This window comes from Mytilus californianus, unplaced genomic scaffold, assembly GCF_021869535.1.
Source record: "Mytilus californianus isolate M0D057914Y unplaced genomic scaffold, xbMytCali1.0.p SCAF_6, whole genome shotgun sequence".
Taxonomy (NCBI): Eukaryota; Metazoa; Mollusca; class Bivalvia; order Mytilida; family Mytilidae; genus Mytilus; species Mytilus californianus.
In genome coordinates this window covers 34323867-34345824 of record NW_026262712.1, presented here as the reverse complement: position 1 = coordinate 34345824, position 21958 = coordinate 34323867, and the positions used below count along the sequence as shown (strand labels likewise).

General features: G+C 30.7%; 1 protein-coding gene across 3 annotated transcripts; it reads right to left on the bottom strand.

Annotated features, from left to right (window-relative positions):
- Window positions 1-1565: 1565 nt before the first annotated feature.
- On the bottom strand, window positions 1566-20687 carry LOC127706944 (uncharacterized). Of its 3 annotated transcripts, XR_007984665.1 has the most exons (10): window positions 20102-20687; window positions 17603-17906; window positions 16429-16539; window positions 15745-15918; window positions 13746-13992; window positions 9440-9678; window positions 6295-6483; window positions 5431-5585; window positions 4688-4748; window positions 1566-4230 (listed from the first exon to the last, which is right to left on the bottom strand). XR_007984665.1 is itself a non-coding variant. In XM_052211664.1 (9 exons), the coding sequence occupies exons 4-9, from the start codon at window positions 13864-13866 to the stop codon at window positions 4048-4050; spliced, it is 948 nt and encodes a 315-aa protein (XP_052067624.1). In that variant the 5' UTR covers window positions 13867-15918; window positions 16429-16539; window positions 17461-17906; window positions 20102-20687; the 3' UTR covers window positions 1566-4047. The 3 variants fall into 3 exon arrangements, 2 of the variants coding, with proteins under 2 accessions (XP_052067624.1, XP_052067623.1); XM_052211664.1 differs by having other exon boundaries at window positions 13746-15918; window positions 17461-17906; XM_052211663.1 differs by having other exon boundaries at window positions 13746-15918.
- Between the last annotated feature and the right edge of the window lie 1271 nt (window positions 20688-21958).

Below are 21958 nucleotides of genomic sequence, written 5' to 3'. Positions count from 1 at the left end.
CGTTTTTTTTCCTGGTGATATAATGATTTTGATGTTCTTTCAGTCACTATCAGATTGCCAGATACAACCATCAAAACTGAAAATCATATTACCAATACAACATATCCGGATCTCGACAATTAATGTCTCTTCAGTGATGTTAGGAATCGAAAGGGTATTTGGAATGCCATATGATTAACTTCAATTTAGGATTGACTCTTGAATTTTGAAGAGTCGAAAAAGGATGAACGGATTATATAGACCTGAAGTCAAATATAAAACAAGCCCAAACGAAAAAAAAAGAATCAGTCTAAATTGAAAACAACGTTCAAAGAAAGCAATTTTTATACGTGTGCATGCAAAAAAAAATTCTTGGTAGAGTGGTCGAAATACAGCACTAACAACATTTTCAAAAAGATAAAAAAAAAAGTGAAAAAGTATATTTTAACAAAACGCATTTGACTAGCAGGTCGAACAACGGATGTTCTTAAACACTGCTGACTGCCATGGCGATTTCCAAATAAACGGATTACCAGATATAACAAAAATATATATATAATCACCATAGAACCATAGGAAAACAGCCTACAATTACATGTATTGCATATATATAACTATTGCTTAGAGTATCTGAGATACAGACTTGTCCAGTAAACTTAACATGAAATGGGGTCGCGGTCAGTTTAAATCTACTTGTATGTCGGAAATGTAAAAGCTGCTTTCAATATTTCTGTCAACCAAATAAAGCTGTTCTTTCTCGCATTATAAGTGATATTACCGCTTGATAAAATCCGAACATTTTTTTTACGCAGTCGTCGCATGAGCCATGAAAATAAGCAATATCCCCGAAAGATGATGTATTATAGGAATATCACCTAGAGGAGTATAAGAATATCACATAAAGATGAAAGAGTATATAAATATCCCTTTAAGGTAAAATGGTATAAGAATATCCCCTAAATGAGAAACCGTGTAAGAATAGTTCCTAAAGCTGAAAGAGTATAAGAATATCCAATAAAGGGGACACAATATAAGAATATCACCCAAAGGTGACACAGTACAATAATAACCCATAAATGTGACTCAGTATTAACATAAGGAGATTTAGTCAATGTGACAACTATCTACCAGATTCCAAATGGTGTGTATGATAATAACTATAGGTAGGTCTCCATACGGATATCAACAATGAGAAAAACTCAAACCGTATGCTGTAAATTCAGAAATTATTGCGAGTTTTTTTTTTTATGAACGCAAATAAAGCGACAAGGTGAGTACAATAAATAAATGCACGCAATATATATAAATAGTTTCTGAATTTATAGTAGTTAGCTATATAAGGTCCTGACATGACGGAATGTGAACCCATTCAAAACAATAAATGAAAAAGAAATAAGACAGACAACAACCAACGACAACCTTGGAATAGATAAATAGTCCCTTTCGTCGTCGGCATTATCTAGGGTTGTACAGCCGAAGAGGAAAGACAAACATAAAACCATACTTACATCAATATTAATAAACATAAGTGATTGTTTCTTTTATGGAAATTACTATACCAAGAATGTAAATAAGCAACTATCATAAATATTAATATGATTTATTTATTTAAAACACGTGCTAAATGAAACTATTATGAACAAAAAACCATAACCAAGTAAGTGTATATTCTATGTGCACTCTGTTATATTATATTTCATATATAAAACAATACTAGTATCTATTATATATCATCGCAGACAAATATTATATAAATAATAAATGGAAGTATGAAATACTTAAGTACAATCAAACGTCATTGGTTGAAAAAAAAAACAAAACAATACCATGGCAAAAACGAAAACGACTAAAATACAACAAACACCCTACAAAGCGCTGCATAAAAAACTTAAGACTGAGCAGCACGAACATGAATACCTTACTTCCAGATTATGTATGCGCTTTGCTCATTAATGAAGGCCGTACAGTAACCAATACAGTTGTTAATTTCTGTGTCATTAGGTCTCTTGTGGAGAGTTGTTTCATTGGCAATGCCACATCTTCTCATTTTTATAGATATGCTTACAGACGAAGCATTATAACTGGATATGCATATTAATTTATTTGATAACATTCAATTTCTAACGTTTCAGATTGCCCGGAAATGACAATGCTGCACAAACCAACATTGTACCAGTCTCAAGATATGTACGATGCAATTTTGAAATATATTCAAAAGAAATCTAATTATATTGTGTACAATAGATTGTTAAGAGGGACTAAGGATCGGCTGAAAAAAAAAACGTCGTCAGTCTGTTGTGTTTGTCCTTACTTCTTATTGATAAAAAGTAAAATCACAAAAATACTGAACTCCGAGGAAAGGTCAAAACGGAAAGTCCCTAATCAAATGGCAAAATCAAATGATAAAACACATCAAACGAATAGACAACAACTGTCATATTCCTGACTTGGTACAGGCATTTTCTTATGTAGAAAATGGTGGATTGAACCTGGTTTTATAGCGCTAAACCTCTCACTTGTATGACAATCGCATCAAATTCCATTTTATTTACAACGATTCGTGAACAAAAACAGACATAATAGGTAACATTGTCAAAATTTGGGTACAACAGTCATCACTGTGTCACAATCTCAAAACAAACAAACATTTAACAAAGAAGCACATGAAACATACATCAAATTTAACAATGTTGGACGCCAGAAAATATTGATTTCCAAACATTTATTTGTATAAGTTTCAATAATTAAAAACAATTATTGTAAAACCCATGTTTGAATACTAACAATGGTTTCTTTAAGGGTTTCAGAAATACTCTATTGAAACCCCCAATAAACTCTCTAAAATATTAAAATATCAGAATTGAAAATGTTGAGAAATAATTGGTAAATATTGACATTAGAAAATCACGTTATGTAATGACATACACGTAAACAATAGTTATGTCCCTTGTACTATATAACATTTTAACAGACTCTATTGTAAAATTGTTTCAGACAGCCTATGAAAACGGTTTTTTATATATAACTGCATAATCATAGCTATGACCACCAAATAGCAATGATATTGATAATATATCGATTGAAAAACAGGATATTTTTCATAATTATAGTATCTTTGAAACATAAATGAGAGTCCAAATGTTACATTTTTTATTACATATTTTGGTTAAATATTTATTTGTATAAGTTTCAATAATTAACAAAAAATTTGATAAAACCCATGTTTGAATACTTTCAATGATTTCTTTAAGGGTTTCAGAAATACTCTATTGAAACCCCCAATAAACATAAATGAGAGTCCAAATGTTACATATTCTGGTTAAACATGAAAACAATACAAAACAAAATAAATATTTTGTGCAAGTATTACATCTCTGCTATTTGCAAAAGAACTAAAAAAAAAATAATAATTTTAAACGGAATTTTATAATTCAGAAGATAAAAATAATTTTCGATATTTCTAATTTGTTTTAATAAGAAGTATTTCTCATGTTTAATAATAGACGAAAAGAAAGAGTAATTCGTGTAAACAAATTGTCTTTTTTCTTAATAAAATCAAGATTTTTTTACAATATTTGTGTTAACATTATACAGTATAACTAATTTCTTGATAAAACGAAATAGAATGATGCGTATATTCACAATAATTTGAATAATTTTCACAAGATTTAAAAATTGTTTGAACTTTTGTTGTAATTTTAAGGTAAACCTTTAACCTTTTATTGTCTTAGTAAAAAAGAAACCAATTTATTGAACACTTTATGAAAAAAAATTACGTATGTGCTTATGCAGTTAACAGTCAATACATAAGCTGTACATTGTGCGCACATTGATAATAATATCTTTTTCACTCACTGAACCCCGATTATACCTGCAATTGATCACCAAACCATTGCAATGTCAAATTGTTCAAAACTTAAAAATTTGCTTGTAAAATATCAACTATAAACTTATCAAATCCTCAAAAAAATAGGTTCAACTGAACCAATATTTTTTATAAATCACAATATATCGGAGTACATTTGTGATGGTAAGCACGGACGTAGTTATGAAGTACATAATATAGAACTATATAGTTAAGCGTACTTTTGTTGTTTCAACTGTTCTGGTACTTATAACCTGTTTCGAAGAGGAATGTAGATCAGTATCAACATGATCAATGTCTTCCAAAGCGAATCGGAAATCGGACATTGATTGAACATCTTTTATCCCCAACTGTTCCCTGATTGTTTGATAGAAAGTATTTGGACACTGAAAAACAAAAATTAACAACTATATTTTTTATTTTGCACAAACACATGTGTTTTACGCTTCATATCACAATATTTGAGTCTGGGTCGATACCAATGCGGGTGGACTGTTAGTTACTGAGGGTATCATCAACTCAGTGGTTAGTGCTAAGCTTTTCTAAAATTCTCCATTGATGAAAATAGGAATTATTTAGAAACTAATATTCTAACTCCCTTAGGCAAAGTTGACCTTTGATGAATTTGGCTATTTTAGGTCTCTTTTTGTCATATAATTCTTACGTGTTTAGGTTTTATATATCCTTGGCTTTCATGTATTTGGGTTTTAGTGTTCCTGATAAAAGTAAACTCAGAAAACCGCTCCAGACGCCCGAAATTGATTTATTTAAATTTATCAATTCAAAAAAAAATGTTGAAGTTTTTCTTGGTAGTGTATATTTTGCTTATTTATATGGACTAACCTCATGAACAAGCAGCTTGAGAAATGCAACGTCTTTTCCTCTCAAAGCCTTCAACTGTCTTCTAAAATAAAAGTTTATATGCATTAATAATGTACGTCTTTTACGTCCTTTAAACATGTAGTGAGATAAGTAGTTTTTATTATTTTCATTAAGACACGGATTTTGTGGCTCGGTAGAGTACCCGTCTTGAGAAAGGGAGGTCCTTTGTTCTATTCCCGCCAGGTTGAAACCACATATTTAAATCAAACTTAAAACTGACTTAACCAGTAAAAGTAAAGATTGGTCGACCTATAGTCAGAATTAATGTGCCTTCTAGAGAGTCATTACCTTGTGAACATTCACACATTGTGTTTTTTGCATGAAACAATTTATACCAACAAATGAAATGTCGAGAGGGAATTAAATAAATGGCATTGGCTTGACCAATATCCGCTAATATCAAAATCAGATATACCCAACGAAAATGGGACACTTTGTGGTTTATATATGAGAAATAAAAAACAAGGGTTATTAACTGTTCATGTGCGGACAAATTCTAAGAGGAAACGACCGGAGAAAAGTTGTATGTAATGGTTAATGTATACTGAACTTAGAAATTGAACCTATCAGACATACATAATTGTATTTGTATATAAATACATGAAACATTAAACATAAGTGTTTATTTTTTATAACATTATATTCAGCATAAGGGTCAGAATAAATTGCGAGAAACGAAAAACACCAATCTAATATATACTTACTGTTTGGATAAAAACATATCCTTCTGAAAAACCTTATCATTCAGCCATTTTTCTACTTGAGAAAGTGTCCAATTCATCGTATTATCAATTTCATTATTCTGGCCTACCTTAGGTTTTTCACCTGAGTTATCAGGTACCGCTGTTTGCGAAGTATGCTATAACAACAGAAAATAACTATTTTAGTAACATTATTTCATATGGTTATGTTATATGTAGTATTTTATGTGTAGTTTATCTTTAATCCACTTACCTTATACGAAAAGAATAATTATATCGTTCCGAATACAAGGACAAAATCGGAGAAAGCAAAAGCGACTTATTTGCTTTATATATGCACGATAGTTTTTTTTAGGCCAATTCGAGTATCTTTTATTCAAATAAAAACTAACTTTTCTGATTTTCTTAATTTTTCAAATTCACGACCATCAAAAATAAAGCTGGTTATGAACTTTTGAGATAACAATTTACTTTTTTTTTCAATGATGCCCTTCAGAAAAGATTTGACAAAATATGTGAAATTTAAAAAAATTTTTCAAATATTTTATTCACCATCAATGTATTTTGACTGAATAATATGCAGATTTTGTGAAAAATTGGAAAATTATTGCATTTATTATAAGTGTATGATTCGAGCTCATTTACAATGAATTCTGTTATTCATTCGTCATTCTATTTTGTGATACGAGTGAAGCTGAATCCGATTTGTTAAGATCTTTACATTGGTCTAGTACTTGTTTTAAAAATGTATTTTTACTGAAATATAACATAATTACATTATTTTACTTTCTTGTGTGTAAATTTAGTTTTGTATCACAAAATTTGTTTATTACATAATTGTTTTAAATTAAATTTTACGATACTCACGTCACATTCTTTGTAGGAACATACTTTAATTGAAGAACTATAGCCACAAACAGTTATCAACATACAAATGAACAGTAACAGTGTTAAAGACAGGCAGATGCATATCTGCATAAATGGTAACTCGGAGATTTTAACACTGTTTTGACGATGGGGTTGTTGTATCGTTGACTTTACAATTTTCGTTGCAACCTGAAAAATACGAACATTTTAAATCCTTTTTTGACAATTTTTACTTCAGATGAAACATAGTATTTCTTTTTATTGCAAATCATGATCATTCTTTAATTGTGGTCTACATCTTGAATATTCCTTTTTTATTTCTTTCGAAGTAGAGACCGTCAGGACAAAATGTATACAAACTGCAAATGTTCATATAAAGAATAGCCAAAACATGATAGCTGTACCATTGAATTATCAGCTTTTGTTTATTATTCAATCATATCTTCTGGATTAACAATTCACTTAATGAAGGCAAATATTGTTCAAGAGAACAGTACATGTGGTTCCTTACAGAGATAGAGGGTAATTTAAAAGAATAAATAAATGTGATATCATTAACAAGATGGCATAGAGGGAAATTTAAAAGAATAAATAAATGTGATATCATTAACAAGATGGCATCTTGACGATGAAATAGTTACATAGCCATCCGTCTTCTATCCACCTTCCTCATAAGCAATATTTCTTATTAGATTTGATTACTTACAATAATTTGATGTAGAATGATACTTTTTGGGACAACTATCCATAGAAGAAGAAGAAGATTTTATTTCCAATTATGGACTCCAAAGGGCATAAACATTACAACATCAATAATTTCCATAATACAATACAAACAATGAGATAAAAAAAAACAAAAAAAAAACATAATGAGAACAATTTATGTTTTAAAGTAATATGTAGATAAAGAACCTATAATTTTTCACATTAGACAAAAGGACAATTAAGAGGTAAACGTTCGGCTTTTTACAATGAGGTAAACATACACAATATGAATTACATAAAAAAGCAATAGGAAAAACTGTGTTTGCTATTCAGTGACTATCCATCATTTCCCAACTGATGACTTACTTAAATTTCTTATTTGATTAAAAAACCTTCATATTTGTTGTAGCTTATATCTTACAATACAGTTTGATATGTGCTACCTACCATTAAAATCTATTTGCAGTCTATTTGTATATCATGATTCTAACTCATATTGTTAAACGATGAACTATAGACACACACAAAGTTATTTTTTTTTTGTGAAATCATGTGAAAACTCTAAACTAAATTGCTGTGATAATATATATATATTTGAATCCACACGTTATTGTTTATAACGCTTTAATTACCTATTATGTCTGTTTGTTTTGTTCACACATTGTTGTCAATATAATGGAATTTTACGCGACTGTCATACAAGTGAGAGGTTTAGCTAGCTTTACAACCAGGTGTAATCCACCATTTTCTACATAAGAATATGCCTGTACCAAGTCAGGAATATGGCAGTTGTTTTCCATTCGTTTGATGTGTTAGAGCTTTTGATTTTTCCAATTCTTAGGGTCTTTCCGCTTTGAATTTTACTTGGAGTTCGGTATTTTTGTTGATGAGGACTCTGAATAATAAGCCCTGGATGAAAACATATGAAAATGCGACCTGAATTGATGATTTATTTTATGTTTATCTTTCAAGGATGACAATATTCAAATAATGTATCATGGTTTGTTAGGTATTGTGTGGTGTTAATCATGTGCTTTCAAAGTATAAAATAAAAATATCTTTAATTTAAAAAGAATAATGATCTTAAGCGTACCTGGTAATGGTTAGAGTAACAGGTAATATCACAAGGCATTGGTATAAATCCCTTTTCAACCATTGTTTACTCCATTTTGCGTTCTAAAGTTTAGTTTGCAACGTACGTTTGTTCTTAACATATCAATGATATTCAAGAAATAGGTTATGTACGCAAACACACTAATGTTATACATTGTCCTTTCACGTTTTTATATTGTGCATGTTCAATTTTGGTTTGGTTCTTTTAGAGAAGGGTAAGAGGTGCACAAAAATCTGATCAATACACAGATCCTAGTATTATATTAAAGGGAATTATGAACTATTTGTTGGTAACCTTTAATCGTTAAGCATAATGTTCTCTATCCATACTTTTCTTATTGCTCTGAACAAAACTGTTACTGATTGAACTGATTATAGCGACCATACACAATATAATTGAGTTATTTGTAAAAGCAAAGTATGATTCATTCACAAAAATTAAAAATGAAAATTAAGATTTTGTTAATTATTACAATAATAATACATCCTGATGAAGGTAAATCCTTAAAACTACCTCTGACGCATACAATTTACAAACTATTATTTAATTTTTTTTAAAACTGGGTCGATACCACAGCTGGTGGACTATAAGTCCCCGAGGGGTTTATCAGCTCAATAACAAGTGTGTCGGACATTTATAAATTATCAAGAAACTAAGGTTCCAACTTCTTTGAGCAAAGTTAACCTTAAGTAGACGGATTTTCCTGTTTTTGTAAGGTCCCTTATGGTCATATAGCTAATCACAGGTTCGGTATATACCTCCTTGGCTTTCAAATATTTGGCTTTAAATGTTCCTGATAAAAGGAAATACAGAAAAGCTTAGCGGTCGCATAAAATTGAAAAACATTTTTTTTCATTTTACATGGTTCTGGTGACTGTGTAATATTCACGTAAATACTGTTGGTCTTGGTATTCCACTTTCCGAGAAAATCACATATAATTACAATCGCCTCAGTTGACAATGTTTTCTCGGGGTAACAATCTGCTCTATCATCCTCTCAGCTATGTGTTATTTATATATTATACCGTGATGGCGACTGAATTGCATACTATAATCATTGTTCCGCAGTGGAAGTAGTACCATGAAACGGTACAAATTGAACTGCACCTGCTACGCATGTCGAAGATAAATGTTTTTGTTCAGTGCCGCTCGAGGTTTGAAACCCCATACAAACTTTGAAGAGCAGGTATAGCAAAAATAAGTTTATTTAGATCCGACACTGTGACAAAGAGTTTATGTGAAGGTGATTTCTGAAATTCAACTGTTTTAAAATTTTTATAGCAGCAAATTTCAACAAAAAAATAAATAATAAATAAATATGTTTACCTCCATGTCTGATCGAGTGATATGGTCTGATGCTTCTACTGTCTCTTTATGTTTTGTTCTCAAATTGGTCTGGATTGCTCGAATTAATTCATTTACTTTTTCACCAAAAGTATATTTCCCACCAAAGTCATAATACTTTTTGGAACTAATTATCAAACCTAACCAACCATCAGGCTTGTAATCCATTTCCATTTTTAATGGTATTATCGTTTTCCCCAAATCAAATGCATATCCTGCCTCTGTAATATTTGTTGAATTAATCTTTTTTTATAAGAACAAAACCATTACAGACTTCACACATATTTAGTGTTCTTCTGTAAAGTTAAGCAAAAATTGACAGGTTTTACTCTGTTCTATGTGCATTTCATTGTTTATTCAGAACATGATTGCACATATTACTATATAAAGGAAATCGCGTCTGAAAATGAAATAGATACAGATTGTACAGGTTATTTTTCGCATCAGAATATTTACTCTAACATACATTATCTTTCTTTGCGTTTATTTGCATTTTTCTTTTTTATGCATTTTTTTTTAATTTAAATTCTCTTAAATCAAAATGTTTAAATAATCTTATCTCCACAAATATCCATAAAAGGTACTGTGATGGCAAACAAAGTACAAAATGTGTATGACTATTGTGCAATATGTAAAAATTAGACCACACCAACCCTTTTGTATTCCGTTTCAATAATAACTACTAGTACTCTAAATGCACAAATCAACCGTTTTCCGTAACACAATTCAAATGGCATTCTACTATCTCCCGTTTCAAATTCTTACTTTGTGAAGAAACACACTATTTCCCATAACAAAAACATCGAAGTTAAATCATCAATACATGTATGTTTGGCTTTTTGATCAACAACATATTTGTTGAATTTTGTGGAATGAAAGTCCAACAGACAGTGGGTATTCAAATTGTGCACCACTACTAGCGTACTTGTTTTTTGCTCTTATGAAAAAGCAGAATTCACACAGAACCTTCTCAAAGACAAAAAGAACAAACACATTGCAAAATTGTTATTAAATTTTACTTTCAGATATATTGATGATGCACTGTCACTCAATAACCAAAATGTCATGAGTGCCTGCATTGCATATATCCTAGTGAACTAGTGAAAAATACTACCTAAAGTAGAAGGTCTGCTCGGTATCTTGACGTTTTCATTGATATTGATTCAGATGGACAACTTTATACTACTACAACCTATGACAAACGTGATGATTTCAACTTTCAAGTTGTCAACCCCTCGATTTCCAGCAGTAGCATACCCTCTGCTCCATCGTTTGGCATTTACATATTTCAGCTTATACATTACGCCAGTGCATGTTCACAGTATGCACACTTTATCAAAAGGGGTGTGTTCCGTTCACAAAAACTGCTCCAACAGAGTTACGAAGAAGAATGACTGTAATCGACCCTTAATAACGTTTACGTTCACCATCACGAATTGGTTGATCAACACGATGATTCCGTGTCTCAACTTACTAGCGACATGTTTTAGCGATCTTAGTGGTAACGTGGTCTGGTTTGTACCCGATTGTGAATTTTTACTGAGTAAATTTCCATGGCAATGATGGATCCTTCTGTTAATGTTGATTTTATCAGGGGAAATGTATTTGCTGTTCCCGTACATTCTTATATTTGGGAAAAAAGCTGTCTTAATCCCTTCAATTTACGAGATTCTATAATCCTAAAAAATGAAAACAAACTACATGTAATTTAAGATATATTTAGAAACAAGTAAACAAAATGATAAGTTTTTAATGGTTGGGTTGATGTCTCAATGAGTTGCACACACATTTCTTAAAGCAAAGATATTCCTATGATTTGTTTTCATTTTAACAATAACGTTGGTCTTTATTTTAGATCAAGTATTGAATAATTCTATATCTTTATACAATCTGTGTTGCGTAGAAACGCACTAACTACGAGTTAATATTCCTTCGGACTACCAAATATCAGCTCTAGTTTGTCTTTCAGAAACTATAGGAGACTATTTTTAAATGCTATTTTATTTTTAATGTCTGTGCTGTGTATTCCCGTACGAGCCTTATCTGTGTATTGTCTTATGAATTAATTTAGAATTTTAACATTTAGACAAGGGTTATTGAATTTGATGGTTAAAGAATTTATTGAGGTCTTATTGTTAAACAGAGGTTTCTTGATTTGCTACCGTACCAACCGTAGTACGAACTGGGAGCCGTCATTGAATTTTTGAAATTAACTCATATGTGCCCTTAATGTCAATATATGTTTTATGAATCCCTATTTAAAGTATTTGATTGATTTTTAGCTACAACTTAGTATAACGTTCATATGCTACATATTCATAACAAACGTTATTGTGTGTACTCTATTATGCTTCAACAAACTGTTGAAATAACCGTTGCAACGAACGGTTTGTAATAAGATTTATTTCCCCTGAAAATTCACCGGCAAAAAAAGCTAAACAAAATGCACATTCATTGTCTATCTAATGTTTGCCTGTAATATTGATATAATAGTATAGAATAGATAAGTTGGCATTTTTTGGAGAGTAGGCTTTTAGAAAACATAATAGAATAAGAGCTATTTTAACATATAAATTTACCTCATCGAAAATGTATAATGTTAAAGGTAAATACAAAACCTGTTGCTTTTAAATCGCTAGCCCCTACAACTTACAGCGTTGCTAATGAATTAAGATATAGTATAAGTTAAACTCGAATGAGCAAGTCTTTAGGAATATTTATAACAGTATTTTATATGGGTTAAGCACTAACTTGTGTTAAATGATTTATTATATTCTATATTGGAATTTAATATTGTAGGTTATATTAGTTTTTCAAATTCACTATCTATAATACCATTCTTATATTTTTCTGCAGTTTGGCAAACATTGTCATTCACACGTATGAGAAAGTATACCAAAATTGAAAGTACGAATAAAGGATCAAATACAAAAGATACACTAGTAAAATATTCATTGAACACAAATGTCAGTACAATTGTATTTTATTATAATTGTATGACAACTATCCTAGTCAATTAAAATCAAGAAATGTTTTTTTTTCATTGGCAACCGAAGAGTGAATACTGATTTTTAATTTCCTTTCTAGAATGCATTTCTAGAAAGAAAAATATCGAAGAATTCCCTTTTCTCACTCAAATGAAATCTCAGCCCCTACTTCCACTCAGAAAAAAAAATCTTTTACTGCAATGATGGAAATAGATTACTTGAATAATAAAAACTAGTTTCAAATAATGCATGAACTAATTATAATACGAACACTACGCAATTTTGACACGTTAACAAATATAACCAACACCAGTATCATGTGTTTTTGAAAGTAGTTGATAGTTATTATCTTAATTATCCCAAAGTCTGGTAGAAAACAATTTTGTTTTCTATGAATAAAAGAAATAGAAAAAACACCTATAACAAACAGAAACGCAAATCTATATTTAGAATCTAAAGGCCGTGTCAACTCATATAAAAAAGAAGATGTCGTATGATTGCCAATGAGACAACTCTTCACAAGGGACTAAATGACTCAGAAATTAATAACAACAGGCCACCGTACGGCCTTCAACAATGAGCAAAGCAGCACTAACTTACGTACCAACCTTACCTGATACATGGCAAATCGGGAAACCTCTAACAAGAGACATTTATAGCTATTGGATGACACGTTACCCTACATGACTTTTAACAACGTAATGTGGCGGTTTGACCGGTGACGCAGAAAATGTTCAATTATGAAATCATTTGAGTTCACAACGAATTTTGTTTTTGGGTTCGAGTTGAGTTCCCTGTGCTTTTTATGCTTTATGGAATGTTTTATCCTTTAATTTAACTTATATTTATTGATAGTCTCTCTTGTTTTCTTCTATTTATCAACCAAGGAAAATTTTAAAAAATTACCGCTTGAAACAAAAAAGCAAGGAAAATCTGTAATATTTGGTCATTTGGTTTTTTTTTAATTATAGCCTTGCATGTATATTGCTAAATTATGTAGTCTAAAGAATTAAAAAACTCTCGGATCACAGCTTATAATTCCATGTTGATATATCAAGTATGTTTGCGATCAGATTTAATTACCTATATCGAGTGTAGTAAATTTGAGCACAAAAAGATGATAATAGTGTGTAATATTTTACTATAGATCACTGATCACTCTTTTTTAGTTTGCATTTGTCTGACATTGGCATACAAATATCTAATGGCTACCAGTGTCAATGGTTCTTTAAGAATAAAAGAGTAACTGATTGTTCATAAGTTTTATCTTGTGTTTTTGTTTGACAAACCGGAAAACATACCCGCTCTACAATAAGGACTGTTCCTGTATTTAGATGAAAAACAGACAAGCACAATATCTGCCTGCTCAACAGCTTTAGCCATAGCCTCGTCTGTCCAACCATACATATCATATTTGTCCATCCATTCTGATTGAAATGTTTTCTAAACTATCACGTATTTGTAGTACCACGTCCTGATGTCCAGAGTTATAACTAATCATTATGTGCCTTTTGTCACTTCCTGTAAATGTTCCGTAGTTCATACCATCTTCCATTTGCATTTGAAATAGATAAGAGAAATTACAACAACAAAAAAGATACAAATTGATAATGAATTAAGTTAAAGATTTTCACAGTTTGTGTTGCGTAAAAAAACAACCTGAGGCGTTTATTAAGACAAAGAGTTCGTATACATGTACGTTATTGAGCAGAGATATAATAAATTGAAAATTTATTAAAAAGCTCTATAAATGTACAGATTGTACGAAACCAGCACTGTTGAATATGAAGGTTTTTACTTTAGATTTGTTTTTAAATTCGTCGCCAGAATGTTGTTTTTTGTTTGTTTTAAATATGTACTACTTTCCAGTATGTTGTTTTTGTTGTTTTTGACCGGGCCCGAATTGGTGATGTTACATCTTACAAAGTCTATCCGAATTTTTTTGCAAAGAACTCCACTCAAACTGGTGCTAGGGATCGTCTTAAACTTTTTTTTTGCTCTGTGTTGTGTTTTAGATGAAAAATAGCAATAGTAGCGCTGTTCCTTTGCTTTTTGTGTGTTCTTTTTCTGTGCATGTACTGATTATATGTCATGGATGGATACACCGTATTCTTTGTTTCTCTATTAAAAATGGGAATACATTGCTGTAAAGTATTCGTTTTACTGCTATGAAAATGTACGGGGTGACCCGATTCGTTATTTTACATTTAAAATTAATTAACATCGATATGTAGCGTGAGAAATAGTATTGTTCATGTTTTTTTTTCACATACCTCAATGCTTAGAACTGCAAAAACGAATTGAGCGACCCCTTGTTCTTTCAAATACACCCTAATGTATTCAAGTACAAGTGTAGGAAAAATTATAGCAACATTGCGCAATGAAACATTCTTTTTCAACAAAATTCGGTCGAGGGATTTTTGAGAAGTTGCAATTGTGAGTGAAAAATATTTTTCTCCGCTTTTCACATACCTTCCGTTCATTAATTAAAATATATTTCACAAAATTTTATAAATACTGCATTATATAAGCTTTCCAATATTCAAATGCAGTTTAATCAATCTGATTATATTACAGATTTGCTTAAAAGGATTAAAAGGATCTGCAAACACTTCGTTTTACTTCCGGAACATTGTAAGCAAAGCTGAGACACAGGATATGTATCTTAATCAGATTGCTGTTCAATGAATTTTAAATGCATACAAATTTTCATCAAATTCGAAATATGGCCCAATTACGTATACTTTGCCTTAAACAACTTTAATTTCATTAAATAGCCCCATCTCATTAGAAAAATACTTGTTTCACTCGTGTAAATATAAATCTAACATTAAAGATTTTCCTACGCCAGTTTGTTACTTAGACAATTAAAGTGTCTTCAGTTATGCTCGAGAAGCAAAGAGCATCGAAAATATAAACCTTCATCAAACTTAAAAGAGCTGGTATAACCGTATATGACGGAAAAGTACGACCAAATCAGACGAGGAATCAGGGTTATGCATGAAGGAGATACACTCATTTATTTGAACAAATTTTTGCATATGACAAAATTTCCATAATAGAATATGTTTCTATGTTGGTGAAGAAGTATTGATTTACCTGCTTAGTTATACCATATAGAATGTATAAATCCAACTGCAGATTTATAAATTGCGTGTACTGCACATGTTCGAGACAACAAAAATATGAAAATCCAACCTTATACAAAAATTGTACAGAATAATCACAAATAATGATGGGTTTGGTTTGTCAAATATTCTAATTTTCTAAAAATAATTAACAACATAATTGTATATTTACAGCTGTGTTGGTTATCTTTGATTGTCCATAAAGTCCTGCTAATCGTTTTAACTATTTTATTTGATGATTGAAACAATCTATTCAATGTCTCTTCCACCTTCCATTCTTTCTTTTTGATCATGTCTGCTTTGTTTTCTTTATCAAACGATAACTGCCAGATAGCCAAAACGGCCTCTATAAAAAAAACTCCACAAAAGTTACGAGGTAAGGCATTGCATTGGTAAACTCAAGCATATTTTCGCCTGTTACTACTGACTGCACACGGTAATTAGTTTTACGAATTAGTGGACACCACCTTTTAACATACAGTTTTATTTTAATTGATAAAGCTTAATACATCCGTGCTAGTTTGAAACAGACGTTAATAATCATAAACTTTTTTCGATGGTCTACACAAATTTAATACGTAGAAGCTTTCTTCTGAATGGTTACGTTTAATCTTAAATTCATACATCGAATCTCGTAATTAGATTTGGAAACTCGGATTTTGAATGTCGAAAAACTAACTTAGGATATTGAAACTCGAATTTCGGATATCAGATCTTATAAGATCCTACTAAGTTTGTGGATTTTTCTGTAATAAATATAGTTATTTAAGCATTTTTAAGGGACTAATAGTTTAAATAGTATTAGTGAGCAACTTTTATACATTTAAACACAAAACTTAAGTATGATATGATTTACCACATTGTTCCTCGTTGTTTCCACTGTCAATGATTTCCACAAGCAGTGGAACTGCATCATGCTGTACAACAATTCTTTTATTGTTATCATTTCTTGCAACATGCTGAACAACTGTAAAAGATAAAGGTAAATATATTTCTCACATTTCCAAGGATACCATGAAGGCATATTTTGTGATCTTCAGTTATGACAAAATTTTATACTTCAAAACTTTCTATGCTGTATGAATTTTGCTCATTGTTGAAGGCGGTACGGAGACCTTTGTTTGTAAGCTTTTACGTAATTTGGTCTCTGGTGAAGGGTTGTCTAAATGGCAATAATACCACATCTTATTATTTCTATACCACAGATTCGCGCGTAAACTTGTTACTCTTAAACATATATCCTTACCATTGCTGTACCAAGTCAGGAATATGACAGTTATTTTCCATTCGTTTGAAGTGTTTGGGCTTTTGATTTTATAATTTGTTAAGGGAATTTTCGTTTTGTATTTTCTTTGGAGTTTTTCCTTCGGGATTTTATATATTTTACTTTTTTTCTCAAATGATATGTTGAACATATGAATCATTGTTTTAACCGAAAACAAAATAATGCGAAAAATAATATCCTTTCAACATTTCCAGTCTGATACAAATTAATGTATTTTGGTTGAAATTACCCTCGATGCATAAATGACCAAAGCATATAAAAATTTCAATTTTAAGAATCTTTCATAAATAATAACCCGCATGGTTACAAAAATTGCTGATTTTCATTCAGTGAATCAACAAAACGGAGAGAAACAATACATACAACATTCTTCGTGTAATAGGCAAATGGTAAGGGGATGACCATTTCATACTTCAGGGAGGAGGATTTTGTAAATGAGTATTCTTGTTTGATTATAAATGAAAACATATCTTTGCCCAAGACCTGACGAAAATGAATAGAATACTGGACAATACATGCAATATGTGTGTGGAAGAATAAATATACGTATTTTTCTCGAAATAAATAAGTAATTCCAGCGAGAGGTGAACATAAATACTGTACCCGCAAAAAATCCTCCTTCCCTCTCCTACTACATTCCTACGGTCGTGCCCTTATATTAAGATGATTGAATACATGTTTCTAGGTTTGTCTATTTCAACATTAAAGTTAGTATTTGAATTAAATTAGAATCAAATGTACGTACTTCTAGCTAATTCTTTTAAGGACCAGCCGTCATAAGTTCTTAGTTCCATAGCATTTGAAATAGTCGTCATTAAAAACTTAATGACGTCATCATTGCTTTTTAAGATTTCACATTCAGACTCGTTCACAAGATCAGCGAGGGTTGCTAAGCATAACAGTCGAATTATGTTGTCTTTCGAATCCAGATGTGGTTTCATTGCTTCAATACAATTCACATCTCGAACGTTTAGAACAGAGTCCTCAAACATGGAAATATTATGTAATATAGTACAGAGCATTTCCAGAATCTTTCCTCCTTCTTCTGACTTCAAAGATATAATAGAAAAAATTAACAGAAGCATACTTGTTAAATGATATTAGATAAGGGTTTAACTAAATACAATTCAAAGAAGGAATGAATATACACAAAAGGGAATGGTTCGAATGAATTCCATATGATCTCGTCATTGAAAGAACAAGGAGTCATGGTTATGTCATAGTTATTAAAAATCTGATGCTGACACAATTTTAGAATAATTCTAACAAGAACAAATTCAATTTCGAACAGTTGCTGCACATATTTTAAGTTAATTTGACCACCTTTAACCACATTCCTTAACGAATTGCAAAATACATTTTTTTTTATAATAGGCGACAAAAGTGGCATTTTTCGAGATACATATTTCCAATAATTGATAGAATTAAAGAAAAGGAATTTGCAATACTTTTTAACCCAAAATACAGATTGATGTTGATTTCCTTTCTCAATTTTTACTTTATGTCCTCATTTTTTATTACTGAACTTAAAAGATAAAAGAGAAATTTTTAAGTATAGTACTAACAGTCACAATTTAGATCATTTTTGTATTGTTTATTGTCAAAAGAATTTTAGAAAAAAATGCCTCATCACATCAGTTTTTGTATGTAGCTTATATACTGTCATGACTGTTTGCTTTGCTGTTATATCTTTTAAAATTGAGAATTGAAATCGGGAATGTGTTAAAGAGACAACAACCTGACCATAGAGCAGACAACAGCCGAAGGCCACCAATGGGTCTTCAATGCAGCGAGAAACTCCCGCACCCGGAGGCGTCCTTCACATTTACACAATTCTGTCAATTTAAGTTATTTTAAATATGTATTTTTCGGCAATTTAGGAACAAATGAATCTCATTTTCTCACATATTGTAAACTTGTACAGTTTCCAATTGATATGGATTTTTTAAGGGTTTTTTTTTAAAAACGTGTTTGCTTTTTCTCAAATTAAATTTTCTAATATCAAATGTTCACGATTTAGAAATAATGATCTCTATTCAACATTGTTCACTTCATGCTTAAGATTAGTTTAAGGATTTTATTCAAATAAGATTCATGTAATTCATTGTTTCTCTTTTGACGTTTCAATATATTCATTTTAGCAAAATTAAATAAGATTTTTATATTTTATAACTTGCACATGCATGTATCATTAGAAAATATATACATGTATGAATGATTTTGAATGTTTTAAATTAAAATTGAGTAGAGCATAATTCAGGACAATTAGATAAATTATCTTATTTAATAAATTATTTAATCAATCTTATTTGTATATTAGAATAGGTTATATTATTTGGACAAAGGTGTGTACAAATTTTATTCCTGGGGAAAATATTGACTGTTGGTTAACTGACAGGAATTAGCCAAACTGAAGATGATCCATTCGATTAAATTAGATAAGGAAGAGTAAAAGTGTTGAACTAGCTTCTTTTCATAAGATTGATTATAATCAGAGATATGGAAATACTTCATTAATATTTTCGATGAAGATTTATAAAATTTTGAATGTAGGACAGAAAGTAACAGGTCAAAAAGTATATGCATTATATATGTATATTATATGTATTTTATATGCAAAAACATATTTTACCTAATCGTTTTAGTATTTGTCTTGAAAATTGAAAAGGGTTAAGAACAACAAATCTCTACAGATAAAATCAGTGCATATCTCCGGGTAACTTAATTACAATGACCATGGTTAATAACCCAACACAAATGGGCAAAATCTCATGTTTTATGACCCAATAAATTGACACCATTTGATGATGGACATATCAGATGATGGTTATCTATCAGAGTGTGGCATATGCTGTATTGTAAAATCACTGAATTGGATAGTAAAAGTTTGATAAATCTTCAGTTAACCATAATAATGACCTATTTCATAAATTGTACAATAAATTAATATAAAAACATTTCATTGCGAATTTTCTCTTATACATTCAAACTTTTGTTATTTGTGTCTTTTCTTTGAAGCATTTAGTTACTATGTGTCCTATTACTACTGTTGATTTACCTAGTCTTTGACCAGTTCAGGTAGGGACTTGTCTTTTCAGTAATGTCTTATCAAATTTATTTCAATATTTACGAATTTTAGCCGGAATAAAGCGATATTTGACGCCAGCCTGCTCAAATGGTCTTTTGCCAAACTTGTGTAAGTATCAGAACAAGAACTCATTTTTGTTTCATTAAGTTTAAATACCTTCAGGTCCATGTCATCACCAAAACGAATATCTTTCCATTCTAGTAGCTTATCAGTCGCTATGCTAAGAAAGGATTTTTCCTGCGCAACAATGCCACTCAGTTTACAGTTGTCATCAGAACAATTCACCAAATATTCCAACATTTTAACTAAGAGTCCAGTGCATTTTGTGTTTGTTCCAGGATATTTTATACGTTCTCCAGATTTCAATATTTCAGCACAAATTTTACAAAAAATGTCAACAGTTTGATACTCTATTGAATGTTGAGTGAATCTTTTAAACATGTCTGACCTAACACTGGAAAATTCTATGTTGATAACGGAAGAGTGTATTTCGACCAACGATAAAGCAGCAGCCTGAAACGGTTCAGTAACAAAACCATCTTTGGTTCTATTGACTTGGTTTTCTTTGATTGCAATCATAGCTTGTTCAGCTGAATCAATAAGATCATTTAAATCAATTGACTCATTTTCACTGCTCGAATCATAACCGTCGCATGGTTTCAAATCGTCATGCAATGTAGCAGTGGCATCAATCCTAGTGGTATCTATAACTATGTTCTCCATGACAGAACGTTGTTTTGGGTTGTCTGAGTAAATGCAAAGAAGAAAAGTTAGACTTTTCAGTAAAGATAAAAAGAAGCATAATTTATAAGTAGAAAAAGAAATCTAAATATATTGGAACCAGTAAAGGAACAAAAAAAAATAATTCATTATCACGGTGTATGTTGTAATCTATTAGTTATTTCTGTTGAAACATTGCAATATGTAAATGGCAAAATTTAGTCAGGCATCAAAGACGACCTGGTTCCATTTATATGTATCTTTAATCGAGTTTTACAGTCAAAAACAATTCTTATTGCGGAACGTTTTACCGCGTAATTTTGTCAAGGGCAAACTGTGTCGTCCATTATACACTTCAGTTTAGCTGAACATTTTGACAAACAATATACCTAAAGGTATACTCGAGAGCTGACTAGTTTATATGTCAATGAAACTATTTAAAATTCAAGGACAAGCATATTGCGTGTAAAATGAAAAACGGAATCTAAAAGAAAAGTCATAATATTTAATACAGATGCTTTAATTTCAGTTCTTTATCGTATCCCATAGATTATGTGTGAATAATTGTTTTTGATTATGTTTTATCAACATTTATCAATTTTTCTTTTTGAATAAGTTTGTAATCATTTAATGTGTGTTACTCCACTATCTTGGTAGCCGGAATTGTGAAATTGAAGTTTAATTAATTAGATTCTAACTTTTAGCTAAAAATATCGTTTGCCAGAGAGGAATAGATATAATCTCTAATACACATACTCCACCACTGTTTCACGATCTTTCTCTAGTACATGTATATCTATTTTTCCGACATGGGTATCAATGCAGCTTTGGTTTAACATGCTAACTATTTTGATATTGATATATTGGTGAGCAACGCTATTGGATTTAGATGGACAAAAGAAAAAACCCTTTCTTTAAAAAAGAAAATAGTCTGTACTTTCGAATGACCTGATCCTGGTTATCTATTATTTTAGTATCATGTGCAAAACAGTGTAGCCGAGACCATTGATTGGCGCGCTAAAATATCCCATTGACTCGGTCAGATTAGGTGAACGCTCGTCTGTAACGCCCACAACTCACGACGTATTTATTATAAACATTTAAACTGTGGGGTCACCAAAGGGTCTCAACGCCTAAATAAAATAATTCGAAAAACTAATCAGGAATAGCCTTTGTGTTTTGATTTATGTTGAATACTTAAACGTTCTTTACTTGTGCTTTTGTTATGTTTTGATAATTAATTTTTATGATATCGGACGTTCTTTCAGCAAAAAAGGATTTAACTGGCTTTAA